The following is a 24,474-nucleotide window of genomic DNA, read 5'->3' on the forward strand; positions in this document are numbered from 1 at the left end:
TCACATCTGCCTTTTCTGTTTTAGAGCAGGTGTGTGTTTGCCTTCTTAAATATATTTTGCATGACTTTTATGCATCACTGCTCCTCAGAGTTTAAGTTCTTCTGTCACAGAGAGTCTGAACTGTTTTCATGTACTCACACTGAAAACTGCATCAGGATGATGTTGGCAATAACTCCGCTTGTCGTGTTGGGTTTTCTGAGTCAGGGTGAGAGATCTTGAAAGTGGATCTGACTTTTAAGGAGTATTGTATATGTGTTGAAATTTCTGTCTGTTCTTTTCATGCTTGCTTCCAGTTTGCTTTTTTTTTTGTCTACTTCTTACTATTCTAATTTAAACTGCTGCTCCATGTTGTTGGTTGTCAAAGATTTTTTCTCAAGGGAAATTTTCTTTTCTGATTTCAGAGTCTTCTGCCAACAAATTTGTGACTCAGACTGACAAATCTAAGTCTGTTAGTCTTGGAGGGACTGTGACCATAAGCGCAACAGGGAGTTCAGATATTGGTGCTGATCTCAGTTGGTACCTTCTGAAACCTGGACAGGCACCAAAACTCCTTATATACGATACATCAACTCTCTTCTCTGGAACTCCGTCTCGATTCAGTGGCAGTGGATCTGGTTCTGACTACACTCTGTCCATCAGTGGTGTTCAGGCTGAAGACGTTGGAGATTACTACTGTCTGGGCTACCATGGTGGTGGAGTGTTCACACAGTGATTTAGAGCTGTTCCAAAACCTCCTTCAGTTTGACTGAAGTGAAAACGGCCTGCTGCAGGTGCAGAGGGTTGGTGAAGAGATGTAACGATGAGGATAACTGGTCCAGTGAACACAGAAGAGTCATCAAGCAGAACCACAAAGAACCTACATAAAACTAAAACAAGCTAACAGACGCTCTTCCATATACATATGCCATTGGTATCAAAAAATACAGGGATACATTAATATTTACATGATCAAAGCTTTTCAATTTCCACAGAGAGGATTATCAGGTTCATTCACTCAGCAACATTTCAGACATGATGTGCTGCCTTTTCTCTCATTTCTTTCTGCTGATAAATGAATGATTTGTTTTTGTGTGCAGGATGCAGCGGTCAGGTGACAGTGACTCAGCCTCCAGTAGTGACATCTACTCCAGGATCCACTGTCACTCTCACCTGTAAAACCAACCCACTTGTTTGATATGCCCTACTCTAATTGTCTGCACTGGTATCAACAGAAGTTTGGACAGACTCCAAAACTCCTAATAAAATCTGTTAGCTCACGTGAATCAGGAACACCAGCTCGGTTTTGTGGCAGACTGACTTCACTTTGACCATCAGTGGAGTTCAGGCTGAAGATGCAGCAGTTTATTACTGTAAGAGTGTACACCTTGGCCTAGTGTTCACACAGTGATTTGTAGTCGTACAAAAACCTCCCTCAGTCAGACTTTAGAGACACTGAGCTGTTACAGCAGGAACCGAGTGCAGCTGCTGAAAAGGAAAAGACTCTGACAGAGACCACTGACCAAAAATAGAAGATCTAAAACCATTTAAGTGCTGTGCATTTTTGAGGCACTTGTAACTGCTCAAGTGTTTTCATTTTCTTCTACATTCTTTTTCTATTCCATTACATTTTAGAAGAAAATCCATACTGTAATATAATTTTGCAGGACTGTCAAGTCAACATAGCAAATACCAGGTTATCAGGTTCATTCACTCAGTAGCACTGCTTGCACCACCAGCATGCTATCATTTTTGGTTTTAAGTGAAATGGCTTAATAACCTATTGAAGGAACGCTATGAAATTTGGTTCAGATAACCATGGAGCCCAGAAGATCAGTTTTACTGATATACATTTTTCCGTAAACTCTTTCTGTAGTGACACCCAAATTTCTTTTCTGAATGGGGAATACAAAACATTGGTGACAACTCTGGTACGACAGTAAATTTAGAATTAAGTTAAGTTTAAATTTGCATCATTTGTTAATCTTAGGACTCAAAGTATAAATGTTTACAAAGAAACAGAGACAAATCTTTCTAAGTGCGTGTGTCCTTTTGTACCATTCATTGATCTTGCTGCATGCGCTGTCCAAGACAAGGATTAGATGTTATTGGATTGGTTACAGGTGACACAGGCTGATGTTGTGGAAAGGACGTAGTCAAATTTGGATCTGTTCCCGGGTCAGCATGGACGGTGTGACGTCAGCAGACGTAGGTCAACTGCAAGAATTAACAAAACAAGCAAACAGCACACTAGTGTTACCAGGACGGCATGCCTTGATTTCTGTTAAGGGCTGCACAGTTGACAAAGCCTAATGTCACTGTAAGTTCAGGCATGTCCTGGACATTGAGGACTATTGCTGGTGTCTTACCTTTGGCCTCTGCCCTCTGATAATCCTGCCTCTACAGTGCAACTCGTTCACTTAAACATAGTGAAATCAAGATCCACTTACTGTCCTTAGAAAGGAACAATTATATCAGTGGTCATTTAAACAGGATGGGAGCCTTCCAAACTGGTAGGAGACCCCGGGGTAGACCCAGAGCACAGTGGAGAGATTATATATCTCATATGGAGGAGCTGGAAAAGATTGCTGTTAGGACTAACTCGCTTAGCCTGTTGCCACACGGCCCAGGGTAAGCATATAATGAATGATAATGAACATTTAATGCAATGCTTTTATCTTGTTTAGATTACTCTTATTTACATTTCCTTTCAATAACTTTTGTCTCATGAGTGTCATCTAATTAGAAAATGAACCCAAAAGATGATTGATTTGAGAATGTAAAGAACATATATGTTAGCCCTATGCAAAGTTCAAACACCTGTTTCATCAATGGGATGACTTTGAGGAGGTAGTAATAAGTCATAATGAGCTACAAACGGGGGAGCCAATCAGTGTTGAAGTCTAGTCTTTATCCAAGCCTGAGTGGCTGTCGAGGAGCCTCTGTTAGCAAGGGGTAGGGATAATCCTTTTAAGCAATGCTGTACCAGGAATCAGTTAACAGTCAACACTTCTTCTCTCAGACTGGATGAGCTCCTCATTGTGAGACAGGACCCGCACTGGATCAGTCTAACTGGCTGTTCTCCGCCTCAGATCTCGTAGGACACATATTGATCGACTTCACTCATCAGGAGATTTGGATATCTGTAATAACTCAGGGGGGAGGGGGGTCTTTCTGGGTTACGGACTGAGCCTGAATTATCATGGAGGGGTTGAAGAAGTTGTTGAAGAGTATGTTGTCGTCAAAAGTCAGAGCGTACATAAAGGACTACTGCAAGAGGAATGGCCTGCTGACACTCTCTGTCATTGCTGTAATAACGGGCTGTGTGCTTGGATTCATCCTCAGGTCGCTCAACCTGTCCACACAGGTATGTGTGTGTAGAAATGGAACAGGTGGCAATGGGACTGGCTTTATGTCTTACAGGCTTCCATTATATTACCTTGAAAAAATGTGGTGTGATTTTTAACATTGTGAGCAAATTAACTCAACATCCATGATGGTTGACAGCCAGTTTGTCCTGTTCAGTTCTTCCGTGCACTGATGCTGCAGTTAAAGCCAGTTATATCATAGTGAGGACAGAAGCAGGTGGCCGGTACAACAGGGTGTCAGAAGAACTGCAGCTACAGTCAATATTTGTATATTAATATTGGATCATTAGATACCACAGTGAATTGTCACCCGACTGAAGTTTCCCCTCAGCATTAAGTTTTAACGCATCTTTTACCTTATTGTTTTGGATTTACAACCTTGGTTCACTCTCACCAGTCTCATAACAACGTTTTTAGCCGCAGATGTTCTAACCAAAAAAAGGTTCTGGAAACTGCCACTGTATACTGACAGACACCATTACATTCTAGCTGGTGATTATATGCAGCATTTGGCAGCTAAGTAGAAGATAAGAGTGATTTTGCCCTCAGCTGCTGGTGGAGACCAAAACAGAGCTAAAAGAGACTGAATTTACATTAAACAGGTGGACAGAAACACAACTCCAGATGAATGAATGTTCCTCAGTAACTGTAACTATTTTCTAACAAGTTTGCCATACAGTATCAACTCAAAAGGTGAAGTCAGTGTTTTGTTTACAGTTTGTTTCCACTGGTGGCCACAAATTCAGTCAACTGTTTGATAAAACTCTTTTAAATGTGTTTTGTTGTCATTTCATGATAAATTTCTCTCATTAAATTTTTTTCTCCAGTACGCAGAAAAATATTTAGACATGTTAAAATATCTGTTTTGAGGTTGCTTGTTCTCCTGACTTTACGTTACTGTGATGTAAGATGCTCTAAATGGATCAAGTAGCTTATGTGTTTGGCAGAGGCTGAATCAGTGATTAGTGTTGGCAATGTAACCGTTGGGGTGATGATGGCGCAGTGGATAAGACTATGCCTTTGGTGTGAGAGACCCGGGTTCACCAATGTGTCCCTGAGCAAGACACTTAACCACTAGTTGCTCCAGAGGCGTGCGACCTCTGACATCTATAGCAATTGTATGTTGTTTTGGTTAAATGTGTGCTGGCATGAGCTTATTCATTACTCCCATCAGCATTATCATCTGCAAAGAAAAAAAAGCAAATAAATAAAAGAAGTTAAAATCAGTTAACACATTCACAAAGAAAGATATTGGCATTAAAAAAGCAATTTAAAGGTTAACAATAACATAGGCCCATAATTGAGCTACTGTCAAGATCTTAACATATGAATTACACTCAAATGAGACAAATAAAGCATTTTAAAAATGTGATAAATTTTGACAAAAAGAATTAACAGAGCATTGTTTTTTCAACATAAGCAAAACTAATTTGGTCAAAACGAGCAACAGTTAGTTGTACTTGATAATAAGATTTCCTAATATCAGAGGTAAATCTATTTGCAAAACACTTCTCGTCCAAGTGCTGAATCCAAATCTGTAGTAAAATAAGAACTTTTAAAGGGAGCGTTTTACAGGGCTGCAAGTCTGTGGGTGGCATAAATCATAATATGTTTATCTTTCACACTCAGGCTAAGATCTACTTCTCCTTCCCTGGAGAACTGCTGATGCGGATGTTAAAGATGTTGATCCTGCCACTCATCACCTCCAGGTAAGAAAAGTCCTCACCCGTGTTAGTCCAGACTCAGGTCAAATGCAGTGGAAGCTGCTATAGTAAATATGTAATTGAAGATTCTCATCCATCCGGGTCATAGTTATCCAATGTGGGTAAAATCAAGGGTAACTGGACTTGGTTGAAGATACTTAAAGAGGCTTCTTTGGGTCTCACTGTTACTGGTCAGAGAAGACCCCTAATATACCAACAAATAAACATATTGATGTTATTTCAACTGTAACATTAAGCATTGGCAACACAAAACTTCCCACACACAATAATTGCAGTACTTGTTCACATCCTGTCACCTGGAATTCTGGATGAAAAGTTTTTACTTGCATGTCTTAATGGAAGCCTTCATCACTAAAAGAGCGAGACCTGGATTTTCAATTTAGTGTAAGCTGATTGTTTTATTGAGCAATGCATCAAAGAAAAATATAAGTATGAAGTGAGAAGTCTGCGCAATGCTGGTGGTGCACAAAGATTAATGCAGCATTCAAACAAAATGCTGACTTAGAATTTTGTCATGGGAAAAATGTTTCCACATCATCGCCGCCTACTTCTCTTTGAACTAATGAACTTGCTTGATTTAACAAGTCACTGAATCCCAATGTTTTCTCTTAAGAAAGATACATTGAAACTAAATTATACAACTCTTTAATTCATTGTTTTGAGATGCGTTAAACAACTGTTCACCGTTTAAGCCAGAGTAAATCAGACACCTCCTGTTTTCACATCCAGTCTTATGTCTGGCCTGTCCGCCATGGACACGAAGGCAAGTGGTCGGCTGGGAGTTCTGACCATTACCTACTACCTGTGGACGACCTTCATCGCTGTCATCGTCGGCATCGTGCTTGTGCTCATCATCCACCCGGGCACGGGCTCAGAGAAAGATGGCCACCATACAAGTTCAGGGCCTGTTATGACCTCCGCTGATGCTCTGCTGGACCTTATCAGGTTAATATATACAAGCACTATCACCCTTTGACAAAGTAGGCCCTAAACATAGTGATGGGGACGCTGTGATTCAAAAATTTACCTTACTGAAGTGCCCTTAAGCAAGGATGCTGGGTCCCTATACTCCGCATGCTGCTCTCTGTCTGACCTCTGACAGGACCTCTGACAATAAAATTCTTCCTTCCATAATATTTACAGTTATGTTAGCAGCTCTGTAAGGCTCACCTTAAGCAATGCTTTGAGCTAAATGCTAATTTCAACATGCTAACATGCTTGCCATGACAGCATTAAAAGGGTAAAAGTCAGGAAGATGACCAAAATCAGATTCATCATCTGAGAACCAATGAAGGTCTACATAAGTTTCGGTGCCAGTCCTTCTAGCAGATTGAATATATATTACTGGATAAGTCAAAATGTTTTACTTACTCTCTGGGATTTTTCCACTTTGCACTATAAATATGTATACCAAAATTCATGGAAATCCATCAAACAGATGTTGAGATATTTCAGTTTGGACCAAAGCGGTCAACCTACAGATTTACATTGCCATCCGTAGAGTCGTGTTGTTTTCTAGGAGGAGGATTTGATGTGTAATACTCGTTAATATGTGTGAAAAACTTCGGAAATATCAGTACGGATCAATTAAATCCAGTAAGATCCAGTTCAGCCCTTATGACATACCTGTGCTTCCTTGGGAGCAGGAAGCTCCTGTAATCGCCAGATCTCAAGACACTAGTTTGATCCTGGGAGCTAATACTTTTCACAACAAAACGTGGGAAAGACAGAAATCATGAAATCCTTTGCATGTAAGCCTTCCTAAAAAATGTGGTTTCATCTAACATTTAGTGAACACCAAGGAAACAAACAATAAAATAAATCAAATTAAGCACATTTGAATCAGTGCTTACATATGATAAAACCAATCACAATATACACCTAAAAGTCTTTTTGCCAGGCAATTCAGCATTAAATTAAAGAGGAAATGTCCTAGTTACAGGGTCACTCTTTTACGCAGCCGGTTGGCTAAGAATAGGGAAACACTTAATTGTGATCTGTTAAGCCTTCACTTTCTCAGAAAGTCTTTAGGCAATGTTACTCTTTCTAAGATAGAGCCTGCGGTCTCGTCTGCGTGCTCGGGCTTACTGCAGCGCCATTCATGACGGAGATCAGCTAATTCCTTCTTCTTAAACCTGACTATTTTTGTAAGCTGTGGCCGGAGTGTATCTTTTGCTGTAAGCCAAAAAGCCAAGTGTACATTTCAGTCCTCTTATGTCTTTGACAAGCTTTGTGTCTGACTTTAGTGTCAATGACGCATGCTGTATAAATACTGTCCCAGTTCATGATGCTGGCTGTACATGTGAAGGCCTCTTTCTCATTTTACTGGAGCTACTTTAGCTTCATGTGTTGTCAGGTGATTTTCCTTTGATGAAGTGGAATAGGACAATGAAGTGAAATAGAAATATTCAGACAAGCACTTTGAATTTGTGCAGAACTTCAGTAAATGTACACTTCACCACTGGCAACTGCCAGTGTCATTACAGTATTACCTCAACTAATATCCATCCACAAGCAGACACTAATACAGACTTATAGCAAGTAAGACTAAGTAAGTACATAACAAGTCATTATATTTCTTACAAATGGATGGTTGGTCTGAAATTCACCAACATATCTCTTGAATCTTGTACCTCAGTGTAAATGATTTCACCAGATAATTCTAAATCCTTGCATTTGAACATCAACACGCTGTAACTGCTTTGGCATTTAAAGGCACAATTATCTTGTGTTTCCTCCTTGTTACACAAGATCCAAAGACAACAACAGTTGAGAAAAGAAACTGGGCCCTCATACTAAATTAACCTTGTGGTTATATTGTTTTTTCCCCTGCTGTTTCAAAGATTAAGAATGAACCACAAAAGTCTTCAGCTCTTTAAAAGTACAGTAAAACAGCCGTGGACTACATGGAAATTGTTAATTATTTGCAAAATTAAATGAAAAGAATACAAAAGCAACAGGTTGAATGATATCTTTAATTACAGACATGATCTGATATATTTGTCTGTATATTGTCTTTTACAGGAACATGATCCCGTCAAATCTAATCGAAGCAACTTTTCAGCAGGTGAGTGGACAAAAGGAGGAAACTCACAATGGCTTGTGCAATAATGTTCTTTCATTCACTCTTTAGTATCCACATATTAACAAATCTGTGTGTGTTTGTTCTCTTTCACCCTACTGCAGTACCGAACAGACCTGGTACCTATTATACAAAACTCTGATGTAAAAGAGTCTCAGGCAAACTATGTATATGTCATGCCCGACTACCACAACCCTAAGCTGGGCCACCCAGTCTTCCTGGAGATCACCCCTGCTCCTGACATCAAGTATAAAATTGCCCCCAGTACCAGCAAGGGCATGAACGTACTTGGGATTGTCATCTTCTCTGCCACCATGGGTAAGACAATCACGCAGCTCATTTTATCACAGTAAACATCTCAAAACCCTAACCCTTATTTATTTAAGTTTAATCATGTTACTAATTTCTTTTTGGTTCTTTAGTTAATCAAGAAGACTTGCATTAGTGAAGGATCTAGTAACCATTATTTAAGTAATTAGGTACGACTTATGAACCCTTTATCAGTGTTAACTTGTAAGACAGTGGTACCAAAAACACATGTGAATGTACTGTCTGCGCTCAGGTCTGCTGCTTGGGAAGATGGGAGAACGTGGAGCGCCACTGGTCAATGTGTGCCAGTGCATTAATGAGTGCGTCATGAAGATCATTAACGCTGCCATGTGGTAAGATTGCACTCCTACGCTGTTGTCACGCGCAACAACAGACTACACAGTTAGCACAGCAGAACCAGATTACATCTAAAAATAAATCTCACGCAGCAACTCAGGGAAGTGGCGGTGTCCTTTTCTGCTCATCACGGGCGCTTATGAGGCAACTGGGGTTAACATTTGTGTGAATGGAGCAAAGAGGCACTTTCATATATAAATACAAATAAATAATAATACAATAATAGAATACAATAATAAATACAATTGGTTGGGATTGTGGACACTTGAGCCAACACTGTGTCCCCCAAACTGTTACACCCATAGGCCTATGTGATTTTTGAACATCACCATTCCAAAGTCACAGGCATTAATCTGCTGCTGTAACTGCCTCAGCGCTCCTGGAGCCTGGCTGAAGGGATTTGCTCACACAAGAGCATTAGTGAGGTCCAACAATGATGCTGGCCAATAAGACCAGATAAGGCTAACAGTCTGCATTCCAATTAATCCCAAAGGTGCTGGGGTTGAGGTCAGACAGATTTTATTTTTTACATGCTCATACTGAAAAGGTGAAACATGTACAATAAAGACATACATATTGGTCAGATGTTCAAGAGGGCTGTGCAGTTTTTGAAGGGATAGTAAGTGATTGTAATCCAGTAAAATTTTTGTTAAATTTAGTGAATATTTAGGTTTGCTCGCTCTCTGTGTTGTATGTGCTCTTAAAAAATCTGGTTTTCCCACACAGACCTGGCTCTGTCAATGCAAAACAACAAAAGTGGTGTGGACCTTGCCACACAACATTGTCCCAGCTGATCAGTTAGTGCTGATAGGGGGAGGGGGCAGTGGGAGGGGGGAGTTCTATACACCGGCACATTTAAAATTTTGGGGGGTGGAGTTTCTGTTGGTCATTTCCCTTTATTGTCACTAAGAGGTCTAAACCAAACTAGGAAAAACTGCACAAAAATATGCAGTCAGAGTCCATATATGTTTCTGGAAATATAGTGTATGAATAAACCTACTGCATCAAAGTCTAATTACACAATGTCTTTCATATTGTGGAGTGAAGCTCCATATTTAAGCCTGATACAGCTCATTTCCTCCTGAGTCTATTTTTGTTGCTGTACATACACATGCTGAGCCAAATGGTGAAGTGTGCAATCAACACTTTCACAACAACATCCATGATCATGATCTTCTCCCTCTCCGCTCCCCTATGTAGGTACTTCCCCTTCGGCATTGTGTTCCTCGTGGCAGGGAAGATCCTGGATATGCATGACCCGGCCCACCTGGGAGAGAAGCTGGGCATGTACTTCCTCACAGTCCTGGCTGGTTTATTTGTGCACGGCCTCATCCTGCTGCCTAGCTTCTTCTACTTCTTCACTCGCAAAAACCCCTTCCCATTTATCAGAGGGCTGCTGCAGGCTCTTGTCATTGCACTGGCCACATCATCCAGGTAAGAGGAGACAGGTTTATAATTTTTCTTTATCCCTGCCAGGTAGATCACAGTGTCTTGGCTATCTCTTATTTAATCTTAAAAATATGTCCTGTGGGGACATCCTACCAGTTTTAAATGGTCATATTTGGGACTGAAGCACACTGAGTACCCTGACCTTCTGTTCCTCTGCAGTTCAGCCACATTGCCAATCACGATGAAGTGTCTCCTGGAGAACTGTGGAGTGGACCGGCAGATCGCTCGCTTCGTGCTGCCAGTGGGAGCTACTATCAACATGGATGGGACAGCCCTGTACGAGGCAGTGGCGGCCATATTTATTGCCCAGGTCAATGAGTATGACTTGGACTTTGGCCAGCTGGTCACAATTAGGTGAGAGCAACCACTGAGCTCATTATCCTCTCGTGACGAGTAGATTTATTTCACACCTCTAAGATCCTGTCTCTTTTCTCATCAGTATAACAGCAACAGCAGCCAGCATCGGGGCAGCTGGGATCCCTCAAGCCGGTCTGGTTACCATGGTGATTGTCCTGACCTCTGTGGGGTTACCGCCTGCTGACATCTCCCTGATTGTGGCCATCGATTGGGTTCTGTGAGTCCCACCAAAAATTATCATACTTTATGGAGCATCAGTTGGTCTTATAGGGGCTGTTTGAACAATGTGTAAATAATTTATTCCGTCTCATTCTCAGTGATCGGTTCCGGACGATGATTAATGTTCTTGGTGATGCCTTAGCTGCTGGGATTATGGCTCATTTATGTAAGAAGGACTTTGAGAAAGCAGCCGCTGCTGCAGCTACTACCTCTGCTGCTGCCAGTAATGGAGGAGGCCCCCAACGGGTAAGGAGGACAATTTCTATTTGTTCAAGTCAAAGTGCATATGCACGTGAGAGCATTTCAAAGCATTAAAAACTTGATTGAATATTAAGCCACTATGGGAAAACAAGACTTTTTAACTCTATTATAGCCTTTTTAACCTTTCAGAACTACTTTTACTATCTTGACTAACTGTAGGCTACTGTTGGTGACTTCTTCCCTACAGAGAGACACAGTAATCTCCTTTGGTAATCAGAGCGTGGCACTGTCAGATGCTCCTCTCATTGCACACCGCTGCGATTATGTCTTTGAGGTGGATGGAGACAACGTGCTTGAGAAACCTGTGGGATCCTACAACCTTTGTCAAGTCTGAGACACTTTTACAGGATGGACAGCAAGGGATACTGCCTTTTACAGCACATAGATTCACCTCTCATTAGCAAAGGGACCGTCATCAGAGGCCCGGAAAAGTCTAGTTTGGTTAAAATCCAGTGAGGTTTCCGTCCTTAATGAAACTATCGATTATCTTGTGGTGATGGGGTTTAGCAGTTTTTTTGGATTTTGCCTTTGCCAAGCCGGAAACTACTTGATGTACTGTATGTCTCCATTCACTTTAAGCAGAAGTTGGGAGGAAATGCACAAGTTTCACATGTAACCTAAACAGACAATATGAATGCACCTGCAGTTATGATAATGTGTTGCACTGACATGCATTAGATAGATTAGTGTTCATTGGTCAGTGGTGGTGACAGATAAGAGATTCACAGAAGATGTACCCGAATGCAGTTTGATTGCAGGTTTAGACTTTAGTCAAGGTTTTGAGTTGCCTTAACATGATCTCAGTTTTGACAATAATTCTGAGAACTTGAAAGACTTGAAAGTAAACTGATAGACAAGGAGAAAATTCCTATTGTTGAAGTGAACCTTTATCTGTTAGACAATGCATTTATGGATAAATATTGAAGCACCATAATAAGAATATTTGCATTATGCTAATTCGATTGTCATTTGCGTTTTTGTACCAATGCTCTTAATTTTGTGTTCATTGTTTTCTAATAAAAACCTGCTGTACTCCAAGTCCTCACTTACTTTTTTTAAATTTTAGACCTATGTATATCTAAATACACACACACACACACACATCCACAATCTCTACATATGTGTTTTCAAGAAAAAATATCACACACAAGGAGAATAAAGGGAGAATAAATTTACTGTCACAATAACATAAAAAGTAGTGAGCAAGCCATCATAAGTACACATTGACAGATAAAAGTAACAGATATTTGGTTGAAATATCCAGCTTGTACTCCTGTAAGTGGCAGTAATGTTATACTATTCCATATTTGACAAAATATACTGGAGAAAAATAAAGAAGCCCATCCTAAAAAACACCACTTGCAGGATCATTATGGCTTGTAGTGTTGACTGTGGATCCGGAGGTAGTGCAGGTTGAAGGTTCCCCAGCTGCTCTTGTCTTCATGATGTGTAAACTCTATCGCTCCCAAACATCAGGCTTTTGCCCTAAAGCTCGCTGCCAGTGGGGGGCATGTGTGTGTGAGATTGAGAGGCGCTTTGGATAAAAGTGATACATAAATATAATTGACATTTGTCAGTTTCCTCTGCAGTGATAACAAAAACGTAATTCTAAACCTATAAGATAATTTCTATTGGAAGGGCAGTCCTTCCACTGCTTCAGATTACTAATATTCCCGTTTTCAAATATACTCGGTGTGGACAGTGGAGTCAGTTAAACTACATATATATACAAATGTCTCCAACATCTGGTCTCAGAAGGTAATCATTGGGCTTATACCGACATGATGCTGAAGGCCTGGTGACATTACAAGATAAATCATCTTCAGTGACAACAGCACAAATGTCACAACTGAATTATATTCTGTTGCTGTTGTGTTCCGTCACTTCATTTCTGTTTCCACTTGTTGACATGCTGATGAGTAAGTATTAACAATACTAACATGCAAAACATTGATGTCAAAGTCAAATGGTGCATTCACGTCCATACATTTAGCATTTGTCAAGAAACTCATTTAGAGCAAATCCACAATAAGCTTCTGGAGAGACATTTAATTATTTCAATTTTGAAAAGCCACCATGTTTTTATTGAAATGATTCAATGTTAGAAGACATTTAATGGGCTTTAACTTAGTATCCTTCAAAACCAAGAAAACAAAAGTCAATCATTAAAACACTCCAATAAGTAACACGTATGACCGCATACATTGCCAAATAAATATTTGCGCTTCCTCTGATGTAAAATACACCATTTCCACATAAATTAAGGCAGAATGCAGTTTATTTTGACTGCCTCTAAAGCAAATTCACTTGCATCTTTCATGCAACTCCAACTAGACTGCTGAGAAAACTAAGCAGTAACATATAATGTCAGTAGAAAAAAGAAATTATATAAAAAACAGACAACTGCCCAAGACCACAACACATGTCTATTACCTGCTTTGAGCAAGTCATGAAATATTGCACAAAGTTAAGGATTGGGACACAAATATAACATGTAAATACTAAATCATAAAGCACTTTTAAAGACCAACATCTGAAGCTTGTGATGGGAATACTCCTTTCAGAGGCGGCACACATATTAAATAGGCATTCAATGAAGAATCAGGGGAATTATTGCTGAAAAAAAACCAAACATGTTCTTTAAAGTAAATCCTAACAGTACCTGCGGACAGTACTGCTCCCGGGTCATGGTCATTTTCATGGTCAGGTTAATCATGAACAATTACAGTACCGATGCTAAAACTCCATTTTCAACCACCTTGGAGAACAAGACAATCTACCAAATTCATCACTATAAAAAGATGAGTTGTGATATACCAATGATCTTCCAGAAATGGATGATATAAATAAATGTTTCACTTAACAAGTAAATAAAGCCATATCCACACTAGTAAAGGATATCCATATTAGACAAAGATCAGAGTAATGTAATGGGTTTGCGTCTGAAGGCCTAAATCTTCTGAACAGTGTTCATTATTTGCCTTGTTGAAATATCAAACCCGACTAATGCACAACCAATCTGACTTCACTAGTTTCTACACTCAAGCTTAGAAATCTAATTTAATCCTCCCTAAACAGCCAGGTACCAAAGAGCAGATTTACTGAGCCAGGTGTCAATAAATACGCCTGACATTCAAGTAACAACTGCTGAAAAGACAACCGTACCAAAAGTGCCAACGTACAGCTTCAACGTGCTAATTATGTTTCTTTTCAGTGGTTCAATCTCTGGCAAAAGTAAGTAAGAAAGTAGCTATGTTTGCAGGACAATCACTGTCTTTCAGGTGTCGGTGTACAAGTTAAATACCATATCTCAACTAACATTGGTCCATATGTTGTTAATTTAAGCCTGTTTCAGACGTTTAAAAGCCTCCACTGGAAACGCTTTTTCCTTGACCAGGGATCTTTTGTCGTCACTGTAGATTTGCCACCAGAAAAATAATAGAACAAAATTCCAAACCAAACCTTGGAAAAAAAAAATAAAAATTTAAAAAAGAAACAAACCAAACAAAACTTTCAGCAAAAAGAAATAAAATTTAATGGTTTATGCTCAAAGTGAAACAACCAAAACAAAAGGAAGAAAAGAAAGCAAATCTAAACTGAAATCATTAACAAAGGCCATTAATGTCTCTCCAAACTTGAGATAAGCACTTGTTTAAACAAGTTTGTAACTTATAGTATAACAAATAACAATCTATGCCTTTAAAGAAAACAAATCTACTGAAAGAAAAGGAAAACCAAAAACAAAATGGCAAACTGAGCCATAGTTACATTGCTCTCAGTCAACGCTAAATATAACCTTGGTACCTCAAAAAAAAAAAAAAAAAAAAAAAAATTATAAATTTTCATTGGGAAAACCAGGTCAGAAAACCCTTCTGAGGTTTTAGGATCAAATCTCTCACAATCTCTCCCTGCCTTTGGTCCATCTTAATTCCCTACTCATTGACTGGGGTTCATATTCAACAGGACTATTCTGAAATACAACTTATAATAAAAAGACAGTTTACACAGGGACATCTAAACAGCAACATTTCCCTCCAGAGCTCGTCATGTTTAAAAGTGTTATCCTGGTACGAGGGTGAGCAAATGTCATAGATTAACATCAAAAAGACTGATCCTCATATGAACCTAAAACAGATTGGTTAAAAGTGCTTTGCTCTTAGACTGACTTTAGACAGTAAGTGGTATTTTAGGTCTGTGTGTCCACTGGATGATAATTTAAGGCATCTATTTCTAATTATAACAAGGATCCAGAACAGAGCGATGCTTTTCCAAAAATGAAACAACCACTGGCTACGGGCAACATTTTCTTTACACTAAACCATCCACTAAAATATCAACACTTGGAGAACAATTTGCAGGGATTTCCTTATGCTCCATATTTTCAGTGCACTGCTAAGAACCATTTGCCATTCTCCTTTATCTAGTCCCTACAGTTATACATGCAACACATACAGACAGTATTTTAGCTTTTTAGATAATTTTCAAGAGATATCTTGAGGGGAGGGGCTTCATGGGATTTTTCCCTCTCCATCACCTCCCTTAAAATTAAAACTACTGAGTGTCCTCAAGCCACAAGCATGAGTATAAAGAAGGAAAAAACAGGTACAATGAGTACAAAGGGGCAGGAGAGTGAACATCTCACTTAATTCTGAATACACTAAAACCCAGACAGATGTGTCAGACTTTGCAAACTGCAATAAAAGTCTGACGCAGGTCACTTCCATCTCTCCTCTACACCAGATTGTCCAGATCTTTCTACTTGTGGCCCTTGCTGGTCTTGAAGGACACTTGCAGTATCTTGTCTCCGAGCCGGTAGCCGTTCAGACTCGCGATGGCCATGGCCGCCTCCTCGTAGTTAGTCATGGTAACGAAGCCAAAGCCCTTGCACTTGTTGGTGTTGAAGTCACGGATCACCTTGACATTGGTGACGGCGCCGAAGGGGCCGAACATCTGCCAAAGGATGCTCTCGTCGGCGTCTTGGCCCAGGTTGTAGATGAAGATGCACCAGCCGGAAGTGGCGTTCCCAGGGACACTGACGCCTCCCATGCTGCCCATGTGATCAACACCCATGGGAGAGAACCTGGAAATGAGAATGTTTTGAGTACTGGTGGATTTATCAATAACACGGACATCAAAGGGAAAGTCTGTCATTACCTCTAGAATGTATTTAATATAACGATCTGTCCTGCAACTAATGGTCATTTTCAGCATTGATTAATCCGTTGATTTTCTGTTGCATTTAAGAACTGTTTCAATCACAGGTTTCAAAACATTTCCGGTCCATCCCACCTTTGTCCCTTGTGTGTGAATTCATTGTATCATTAATGAAACATTCAGTGTGTAAGTTTTAGTGGCATCTAGTGGTGAAGGTTGCAAATTGCAACCAACGGCTCGCAATGCATTCACATGTTCCTCGAACGGCCCCGTTTCCTGAATTGTGAAGTCATTCTTCCAACTTCACTGTGTGTTCATGTTCTCTTAAGTTCGATCGTGGAATCAACATAGACGCTACAACAAAGATGTGCTGGATAAGCATAATTAGAACAATTTAATTTCTAAATCCAACAACAAAAAAAGCTATGAAAACTTTATTTTATTTATTTACACACACACACACACAAATTCTGATTATTCCGACACCACATGAATACACCATCAATCACCACTCACCCCTCCCTTTCCAAGCGCACAGGAAAAGCTACTGTGGCCATTCCACAAATGTTTTTTATTTTCAGGTGTAAAACTAATATTCAAGTTCAACTCTGACCAAACCCTGCGGGGGTTTTTGCACACAAAATCAAGAAGGCTGTCCTGCAGTTATACATGTGCATCTCCAAATTTTAGAATTTGTGGAAGAGTTCATTTTCTTAATAAGTGAATTCATAAAGTGAAATTTCATATTTTCTAGATTCATTACACAGGTAAAATCTTTCAAGCCTTTTAATTTGTTTTAATCTAGATGATTACGGCTTACAGCTCATGGAAATCAAAACTCCAGTATCTCAAAGTGTATCAGACATTTAGAATAAATAATTTATAATATAGAAATGTCCACCTGAGAGGAGCTCTAATTCACTAAAAACACCTGCACAAGTTTCCTGGGGCCTGTTTCAGAAAGCAGGTTTAACAAACTATGAGCTTAACTCTCTGAGTTGATTGAACCTGAGATATGAAACTCAGAGTTTTTGGTTTCAGAAAAGCCGATCAGAATTAGTTCAGTCAACTTCGAGTATGTTGAACCTAATGGAAGCGCGTGCGTGGAGATGAAAAAAGCTATCATCAATGGAGCGCCGATATTACGATTCACCATGGCAAAGGGTAAATAAAGGCAGAGCCTCCATTTTAATCAGAGCTATAAATATGAATGCATGCCAACGCAGACCACGATAGGCTATTTATTAGGGCTGGACAATTAATTGAAGTAACCGAAACCACAATTCAGAGCCTCTAACTGACGTAATTTCCCCATGTCGGTTATTTAATCCTGGTAATATTGTGTGTATGTTCATGTACTTTCCCTTTGAAACACCCCGTGTGTAGTCACGTGACTCCGCCCCATCCAGTCCTGCTCAGCCTTCAGACTGTCTGATGCACAGGGAGATGTAAGCTAGCGCTAACCGCCTTCACTTTCCAGCAGTTGTGGAAACAACAGACAGACTTTTAATATCAGACACACTGTGACCTACACTGTACATTTACTGCCAGACTGACTACTCGCTCACACAGTGTGCGGGTGAAAATCATTTGTTCCGGATGACATTAAATAATTGAGTGAAAGTTTAGTAGCAGCGGTCATAATTCAGAAAGCGAAGCACCGAATATATGGGAACCATGTCTGTAATATGGACGTCAACCTTACCTTATTAATTAACATTAAGATAATGGATTTGTGAAATCTGAATAAATAAACCCAGCTTTAATTTTTTTAGTTTTATTTTTAATAGTATTTTTACACTACAAACCTTGTCAGTGAAATATGACTGCACAAAAAACAAAATAATAGTTCAATAAATTGTAATCGAGATGAAATGTTCAATTAACTGTGATTTTGATTCAAGTGAAATCTACTATTTATGTTAAAAGAATGGAGGAAGAGTCCCAAAACGTTACCAATATTAAATTTTATACAGCATTGCACATTCATCATTTACCAGACCGGAATTTCCCTAATGAATGTGCTGGAATTCTCCTACAGCCCATTACATTAATTTTAAATGGGCTGTATTTATTGAGCTGTAACCTGACGGAACAAAATGCTGGTGGCATTAACTGATGATGAAAATATTAATCGAACAGGTTAGACATAGTTTAGGCTACTCATGGACCTGTGATTGTAAAGTCACAGTCTGACCAAGCAAGTTAGCCTATTAATGATTTTTGCAGTGGGAAATGTGTCTAGGTTCAAACTGATTGTAAAGTTTTAGACGTCTGTTTTACATTAATAAAATCTCTCTCATTTCATATTTTATGAAATACTGTCAAAACACATTCAGTTCTGATGTTCCAATCAGTTCGACTACAATATGAAAGATTACCGTTCAGTGAGCTAGGGTTTATCTGATCTTGGTCTCTGAAACTGAAAACCCAGAGTTTCTCTCATCTCAGGCTTAACATACTCAGAGTTTTCACAAAACCAGCTTTCTGGAACAGGGCCCTGAACCTTTAATCTCTCAGTCAGGTTCTGGTGCCAACAATGAATTTCTCCATGATATTCTAATTTTTTGAGATGCACCTGTATATTCTCAGTGGAAGACAGACTTATCCATGTTTTAGATTTGACTCGTGTGTTGGCTGTTTTTTTTAAGTCAACATCTGTTTCCTACTGTTATGCACACTGACTATCTGTAGATAAATAACATTTATAATTAGTGATCACCAAAAGGTAAGAAGATTAAGTCGTATCCAGTACATGCAAGTGTTCACAAATTTTCTTACCTAAACCGCTGTGCCTGGTGGTGTAAGGGCCCCCCGAAGCGTCGGGACTGGTTGTGGTAGAGCTGAGAGATGAGCTGCGTGTTCTTCGCCTGGTTTGGGTTGGCAGCAAATTTCACGGTGATTGGCTCAGAGGCTCCAGGTGGTTTTTGGCCATTAAGATTTTTGACGGCATCTTCTGCCTCTGCCCGTTTGTCAAACCGGATAAAGGCCACCCCGCGGGACCCGCCTGGGTATGAGAGGGCAGTTGTTGACAGCCTATTCTGTTACAAGCAGCATAATGATGGCTTTTTTGTCAAACACAGGCTCTATCTGTTATTTGAAGAGAATGTTTGAAAAGTAAGGAAATAATTCACCTGTCATACCTGTAGCCTGATCAACAAGTACTCGAGAGTTAATGATGTGTCCATAACGTGAAAACATGTCCTCCACATCCTTCTGGGTCATGGACTTTGGCAGGCCGCTGATATATAGGTTGGCATCCTTTATTGTATCAGAGCTGGGTCGTGCGTATGAAACCTGGCAACAGGAAGCAACAACTGCTTGATTAAAACTCCACTGATACACAGGTACAAAACAAAGTAACAAAAATCAATCAATACAAGTACTTAAATCTATCGAACTGTCAAAATTTTAAATGTTTTGGATTTACAAGGGCAAATATATCAGGTGTTTTGTAAGTTACAATCATCAACTCATTCATCTGAAAAGTTTTGTCTATCAAAACAACATTTTTTGACTGTATAGATGAAAAACAAAATTATCTGATAAGCAAACTGCAAACTTTTAGGTATTAAGTCTTTGGTCTCAGCAAAAATGAGTGGAGTCAGAAGCATAAAAGAAAACTACAGCAACAAAAAAATTAAATCAAACTGGTCAAAAAGGTACTTTTAAGGAATTACATACATGAAATACAATGAATTTGACAGAATGTGTCAAATAAAATAAGTAAAAATTAAAGTCAAACTCAACAGACATGTCAGATAGGGCAATAAGTGAGCTGTAAAAGCAGTATTCACTTCTTCGGGCTGACATGTACTAGCTAGTTAGCGGACAGCACAAGAGCCACAGGAGAGTTAAATGACATGACATCTTTGGTTTGAGAATTGTAGAACACCTTATTGCACGTTACCTTGATAGTTTTGGACTGTAGCCTTAGTCCATTCAGTGTACTGATAGCTCTGTCTGCATCACTAGGGTTAAGATAGTTAACAAATCCGTACCCTAAACTGTGGCCTAGAGAAAAAAAAAGGAAAACAATAAAATAAAACAAAAAAAACTTTGTATAGTTAAAAAAAAATCTGCAAACAAATAAATGTTTAAAAACAAAAGCAAATCTTAACATTGCATGCTAGTCTAAACAAACCAACAAAGAAACTGTCTACAGTTAAACAGGGTTGGAATAAATAAAAACTTTGTGGTGGTGAAAAACTACCCAACTCAAACAGGTAATCAATTTGGGATGTTCAAATAAAAATTACACTGAGGACAGAGGAGCCAGAATGCAGGCCTTTAGTGGATTTCCTGCCATTAAAGACAAGGTCATTTGAAAATGAGCGCCAGGCCAACCTATTCTGTATGTCATGAACTGAACCACCACCTATACATTCAGTCTGTGTTAAGTCTGTAACACAAATCCTTTGCCATTAAAAAAGAAAACGAAAAAAAAATCGTCGATCTGGTCTGTGACAGGTCTTATCACTTCAGACTGTAGCATACCTGCGACTTTGTCTCGAATCAGCTTGGCAGACTCCACCTCTCCGATGCTGCTGAAGAGGCTCCGCAGCTCATCCTGTGTCATGCTCTGAGGCAGGTAGTTCACTATCAGGTTGGTCTTGGCGTCCTTCCCCTCGTCCCCTCCCATGTGGTCTTCATAACCGTTAGACATGTCATACACCTCCTGCAGGTCGGCCTGGCACACAACAGCAAGGTTAGTGCACGGGTTACACCGAGGAAGAGCTGAAACGATTAACTAACTATTTTAATACATCTTAGGATTTGTGGGTGTTAGTGGAAATAAACAAGCTATTTGAATGTGTCACCTTTGGCTCTGGGAATCTATAATAGGCATTTTTCACTATTTTCAAACATTTGATATAATTAAATTTAATAACTAGTTGCAGCCCGACACAGGTCTTAAAATATTTTAATGCACAAACAGACTGAGCTCTCTCTAAAAACACTAACAATTTCCTAGAGGCTGTCAACTCTAAACCTAGATGGAATAAAAAAAAAAAGATCAGGCACTAAAGGAAGTCAATTGAAAACACATTACTTTCAAATTAAAGTGTAGTCATCTTTTCAGTGGCCAGCAGCACAAATTAAAAATAGAGTAAAATTGTCAGTGTCTCATAGACTTCCTATAATTTATACTCTTCGAGCTTCACTGGCCTCACCTCTACCCTGCTTTCTCAAACAACCCCATTACATCACTGACCCGGATACAGTAACACACAAACGAGAGCATACAGCAGGTAACACAAGAAACAAACCTCTACTCTTTAAAAAAAAAAAAAAGAAGAAGAAGTCTGTTTGTGGTTTCTCTCTCAAGCATTAAGCAATTCCCACAAAAAGCACATCGAATTATCAGTGAACCGGAGGAACCAGGGACTAAATTTAGTTAAAAAGCATGAAAAGTTCCCTTCTCCACGGGTAGTAATTTCCAAAGGATTAGGAACTCAAGGCGGCGGAGTTTGCAGGGATGACTGTTGTTGACCGGTGAAACACAGACACAGCATCTGCTTTAACTCATATGGTTGACAACTGCTTCATTCATAAAAAAGAAAGTACTGTAGTACTGAAGATATCAGGATGAGGAGCAGACATTTCTCGTTGTTCATTAATGTTAAAAACAAAGTTATGCCTTGTCTTCTCGTTTAAAAAAATGATGAATTGTGTGAACATACTATGAACACGAGTGAATGAGAGAGCGAGCGCTGGAGCTGTGATGAGAGAACAAAGCGTGTGAACAAGAGAAATTAAACATGCTGTTTCATGGCGGTTACTTTCTAAAGCTGAAATAAATAATCACCAAACACTCTGCAGAATGCCAGCTTTGGGTCTCGTTCTCCACCTCTGCGTGTCTCATTTTAATTTATTCTGTACATCCAACTCAAACGTCCCAAGGTTCAAGGCCACATAATGGTAACGACTTATATTACACAAGCATGTGATTGGATTATAGCTGCAAATTGGTCTCAATCTAGTAGTTTACAGTAATCCAACTTGAAGTTTAAACAATGGAATGGAATAAAAAAAGCCCTCACACACGTTTTACATTTGCCAAGTAGATAACTTTTAACCCCAGATTACCTCAGCCACATATCCATCTGCAATTTAGTCTGACAGGGTCCAAGACTAATTGAATTAACAATTTAAAGTTCCCATAACAAGAATGGAGCCCAACTTCTAAATGCTTCGGTAAAAGTTGCTCCTGCTATCTGTTCAGCAGAACGCGTCCTGGTGGGCACATTTGCTTGTGGCTGAAACGGGAGCGGGCCTGAAAGGGGAACCAGTCCAGCGGTCAACCTGACAGAGATCCATTCATACAAGAGAAGGGTTGTGATTGTGTATTCTGGTGGGTAACATACACAGCCTGAGAGGATGAATGAGAGTCCTGTATTAAACCAGTAAACATGGGCATAGCCTGTGGGAGCTAGCATGCTTGCGTGTTTTTGATTTCTCTTAATGCTAATCTCACATTTAAAGAATATTAAATCACTGTGTAGAGTCATGCCATCTTTTCCACAAATGTGTCAACATGAAGTGAAACTTTATAGTGAGTCTGTACATTTCCTGCAGCCAGATTACTTAACATAGCCACAAATGTGATTGCTACCATATAGCCTAACGAGAATTAAGCATTCAAGTCAACCACCCAGTCACCAAAAATATCTGATCTAACATTCAGATAAGCTCAAAGGCTGTGAAGTTGTTTGAAACGGGAGCCGAGATCATACTTACTTTCAAGTACTTAATGTGTCCTCGACGAACTGCCATGAAGACACTTCACTGCTCCTGAGGCTGGGCGGGATAAGACAAAATCAAAACAACTCAATCAATATGACAGTGAGCAAACAAGTAAACTTGACATTAAGAAAATAATACACTTGAAAGGATATAGTTTTAAAAAGGCTCTTCTTGTTGAATCACTCTTTAATTTATGTTTTAAGTATCACCAGGTTCAGTGCAGATGACTGATGCACAACTGTAGGAATATCTCTCACACAACGATATAAGGGACTGTTTTTAAGTGATCAATTTGTATTAATTCAGTGGTAACTCATAGGTTTTTAATGAATGAGCACCAGTACCCCTAGTGGAAAACTACTCTACTACTCTGTGCTAGTATTTTGTATAGTATCCAGAGGAAAGGGGAGCGTCAAAGTGAAACTGTTGTGGCAGGAGGGTTGGGTCTAAATTTGCCTGTGCAGTATTTGAATGAATGTACTACGAAATGTCGTGCAAACATAAGGCGGTTTCATGACGATTTGACCAGCTTTCTCTGGATGAACAACCTTGCTCTTGCACTTGAATTTCATTAGTAAGTTAGCTAATGCTGAGACAGCAGCTGAAGCTGTCAAAAAAATCCACTGACATTTCTCCAATGTTTTGTAGTTCTACAAACAGGAATTACTACAGAAATAACCAAACACCGTGTAATGCAACCACAATCTCAGTTTTAATGGCGCACTTGTGTTTTTGTCAGGGGTGAAGAGCTCATCAATTCACGAGGTGATCTCTTGCTCTAAGTGCGGAGGCCTGACTAAGTTAGCCTCACTAGCAGGCTAACGTTAGCCAGCTGCATGTCCACTCTCATCTCTGGTTAGAAGAGTAAACCTACGTCCAACCAGCTTCGACAAAAACAAGGCACAATGTTACTACTCTGAACTTAACATACAGTCAACACAACCACTCGCATCATGCAAAGGGGATATATTACGTGGCGGTCTCTTTCCGGCTAGCGAACGTAGAGCACCGTGCCCCTATTTTGGAGAGCGTCGGATCAATGCATGTCTGTCCCCGCGCTTAAACCCCAGCGGCCTGCTAACAGGCCACGGAGGCTAACTTTAGCCACCGCCAGCTAAGTAACGACTCCAAGGGCCGCGAGAAAAGCATGGCAGTCGTTCGCATCTGACAAGCCTGCTAACATCGAAATATCGAAGTAACGTTATAAACCTGAGTCTTCAGGGGACACGCGTCATTGTGTTAAATCTTACCAGCTTTTAGGGGATAGTTTATTGTTTCTGCTCTTTTCTCCTGTTTTTCCCTTTCTTGGTGACAATCCCTTCCCTCCAAGTCGGCCACACGTAGCGAAGAAGCCGATGAAGGAGCTACGTGACGAATCCCACCACGCCCACTCGCGTCCAGCCACGCCTCTGCAGAGGAGACCGCGTGGTCATCTTCCAATGGTCAACATCCACTACTGAAATCCAGCTAA

The 24,474-nt window shown here is 39.8% G+C and overlaps 2 protein-coding genes and 1 gene segment (V, D, J or C); 2 read left to right on the forward strand and 1 right to left on the reverse strand.

Annotated features, from left to right (window-relative positions):
- The window catches only part of LOC119910433, a 70,450-nt gene that overhangs the window by 6,197 nt on the left and 39,779 nt on the right, over positions 1–24,474 (forward strand).
- slc1a8b (solute carrier family 1 member 8b) lies at positions 1,202–12,140 on the forward strand. Its single transcript, XM_038729051.1, has 11 exons — positions 1,202–3,343; positions 4,974–5,053; positions 5,798–6,013; positions 8,093–8,135; positions 8,255–8,468; positions 8,713–8,812; positions 10,017–10,250; positions 10,425–10,619; positions 10,705–10,839; positions 10,940–11,087; positions 11,290–12,140. The coding sequence occupies exons 1-11, from the start codon at positions 3,179–3,181 to the stop codon at positions 11,434–11,436; spliced, it is 1,677 nt and encodes a 558-aa protein (XP_038584979.1). The 5' UTR covers positions 1,202–3,178; the 3' UTR covers positions 11,437–12,140.
- elavl1a (ELAV like RNA binding protein 1a) lies at positions 13,137–24,400 on the reverse strand. 2 transcript variants are annotated; one of them, XM_038729057.1, is made up of 7 exons: positions 24,254–24,400; positions 22,998–23,057; positions 20,754–20,946; positions 20,167–20,270; positions 19,400–19,553; positions 19,038–19,263; positions 13,137–16,182 (listed from the first exon to the last, which is right to left on the reverse strand). In XM_038729057.1, the coding sequence occupies exons 2-7, from the start codon at positions 23,031–23,033 to the stop codon at positions 15,858–15,860; spliced, it is 1,038 nt and encodes a 345-aa protein (XP_038584985.1). In that variant the 5' UTR covers positions 23,034–23,057; positions 24,254–24,400; the 3' UTR covers positions 13,137–15,857. The 2 variants fall into 2 exon arrangements, with proteins under 2 accessions (XP_038584985.1, XP_038584983.1); XM_038729055.1 differs by having other exon boundaries at positions 19,391–19,553.

The sequence above is a fragment of the Micropterus salmoides genome, unplaced genomic scaffold (assembly GCF_014851395.1).
Source record: "Micropterus salmoides isolate LMB-PRFRI ecotype aquatic unplaced genomic scaffold, ASM1485139v1 Ms_hic_scaffold_19, whole genome shotgun sequence".
Taxonomy (NCBI): Eukaryota; Metazoa; Chordata; class Actinopteri; order Centrarchiformes; family Centrarchidae; genus Micropterus; species Micropterus salmoides.

Excerpts from the sequence above, each read along its gene's own strand:
- slc1a8b (XM_038729051.1), top strand. The coding sequence starts at position 3,179 with ATGGAGGGGTTGAAGAAGTTGTTGAAGAGTATGTTGTCGTCAAAAGTC. Across the intron at positions 5,054-5,797 it reads CTGCCACTCATCACCTCCAG|TCTTATGTCTGGCCTGTCCG; the intron begins GTAAGAAAAGTC and ends TTTCACATCCAG. Across the intron at positions 8,469-8,712 it reads CATCTTCTCTGCCACCATGG|GTCTGCTGCTTGGGAAGATG; the intron begins GTAAGACAATCA and ends GTCTGCGCTCAG.
- elavl1a (XM_038729055.1), bottom strand. The coding sequence starts at position 23,033 with ATGGCAGTTCGTCGAGGACACATTAAGTACTTGAAA. Across the intron at positions 20,271-20,753 it reads GATTCGAGACAAAGTCGCAG|GCCACAGTTTAGGGTACGGA; the intron begins GTATGCTACAGT and ends TTTTTTCTCTAG. Across the intron at positions 19,264-19,390 it reads TCAGGCTACAGGTATGACAG|GCGGGTCCCGCGGGGTGGCC; the intron begins GTGAATTATTTC and ends TCTCATACCCAG.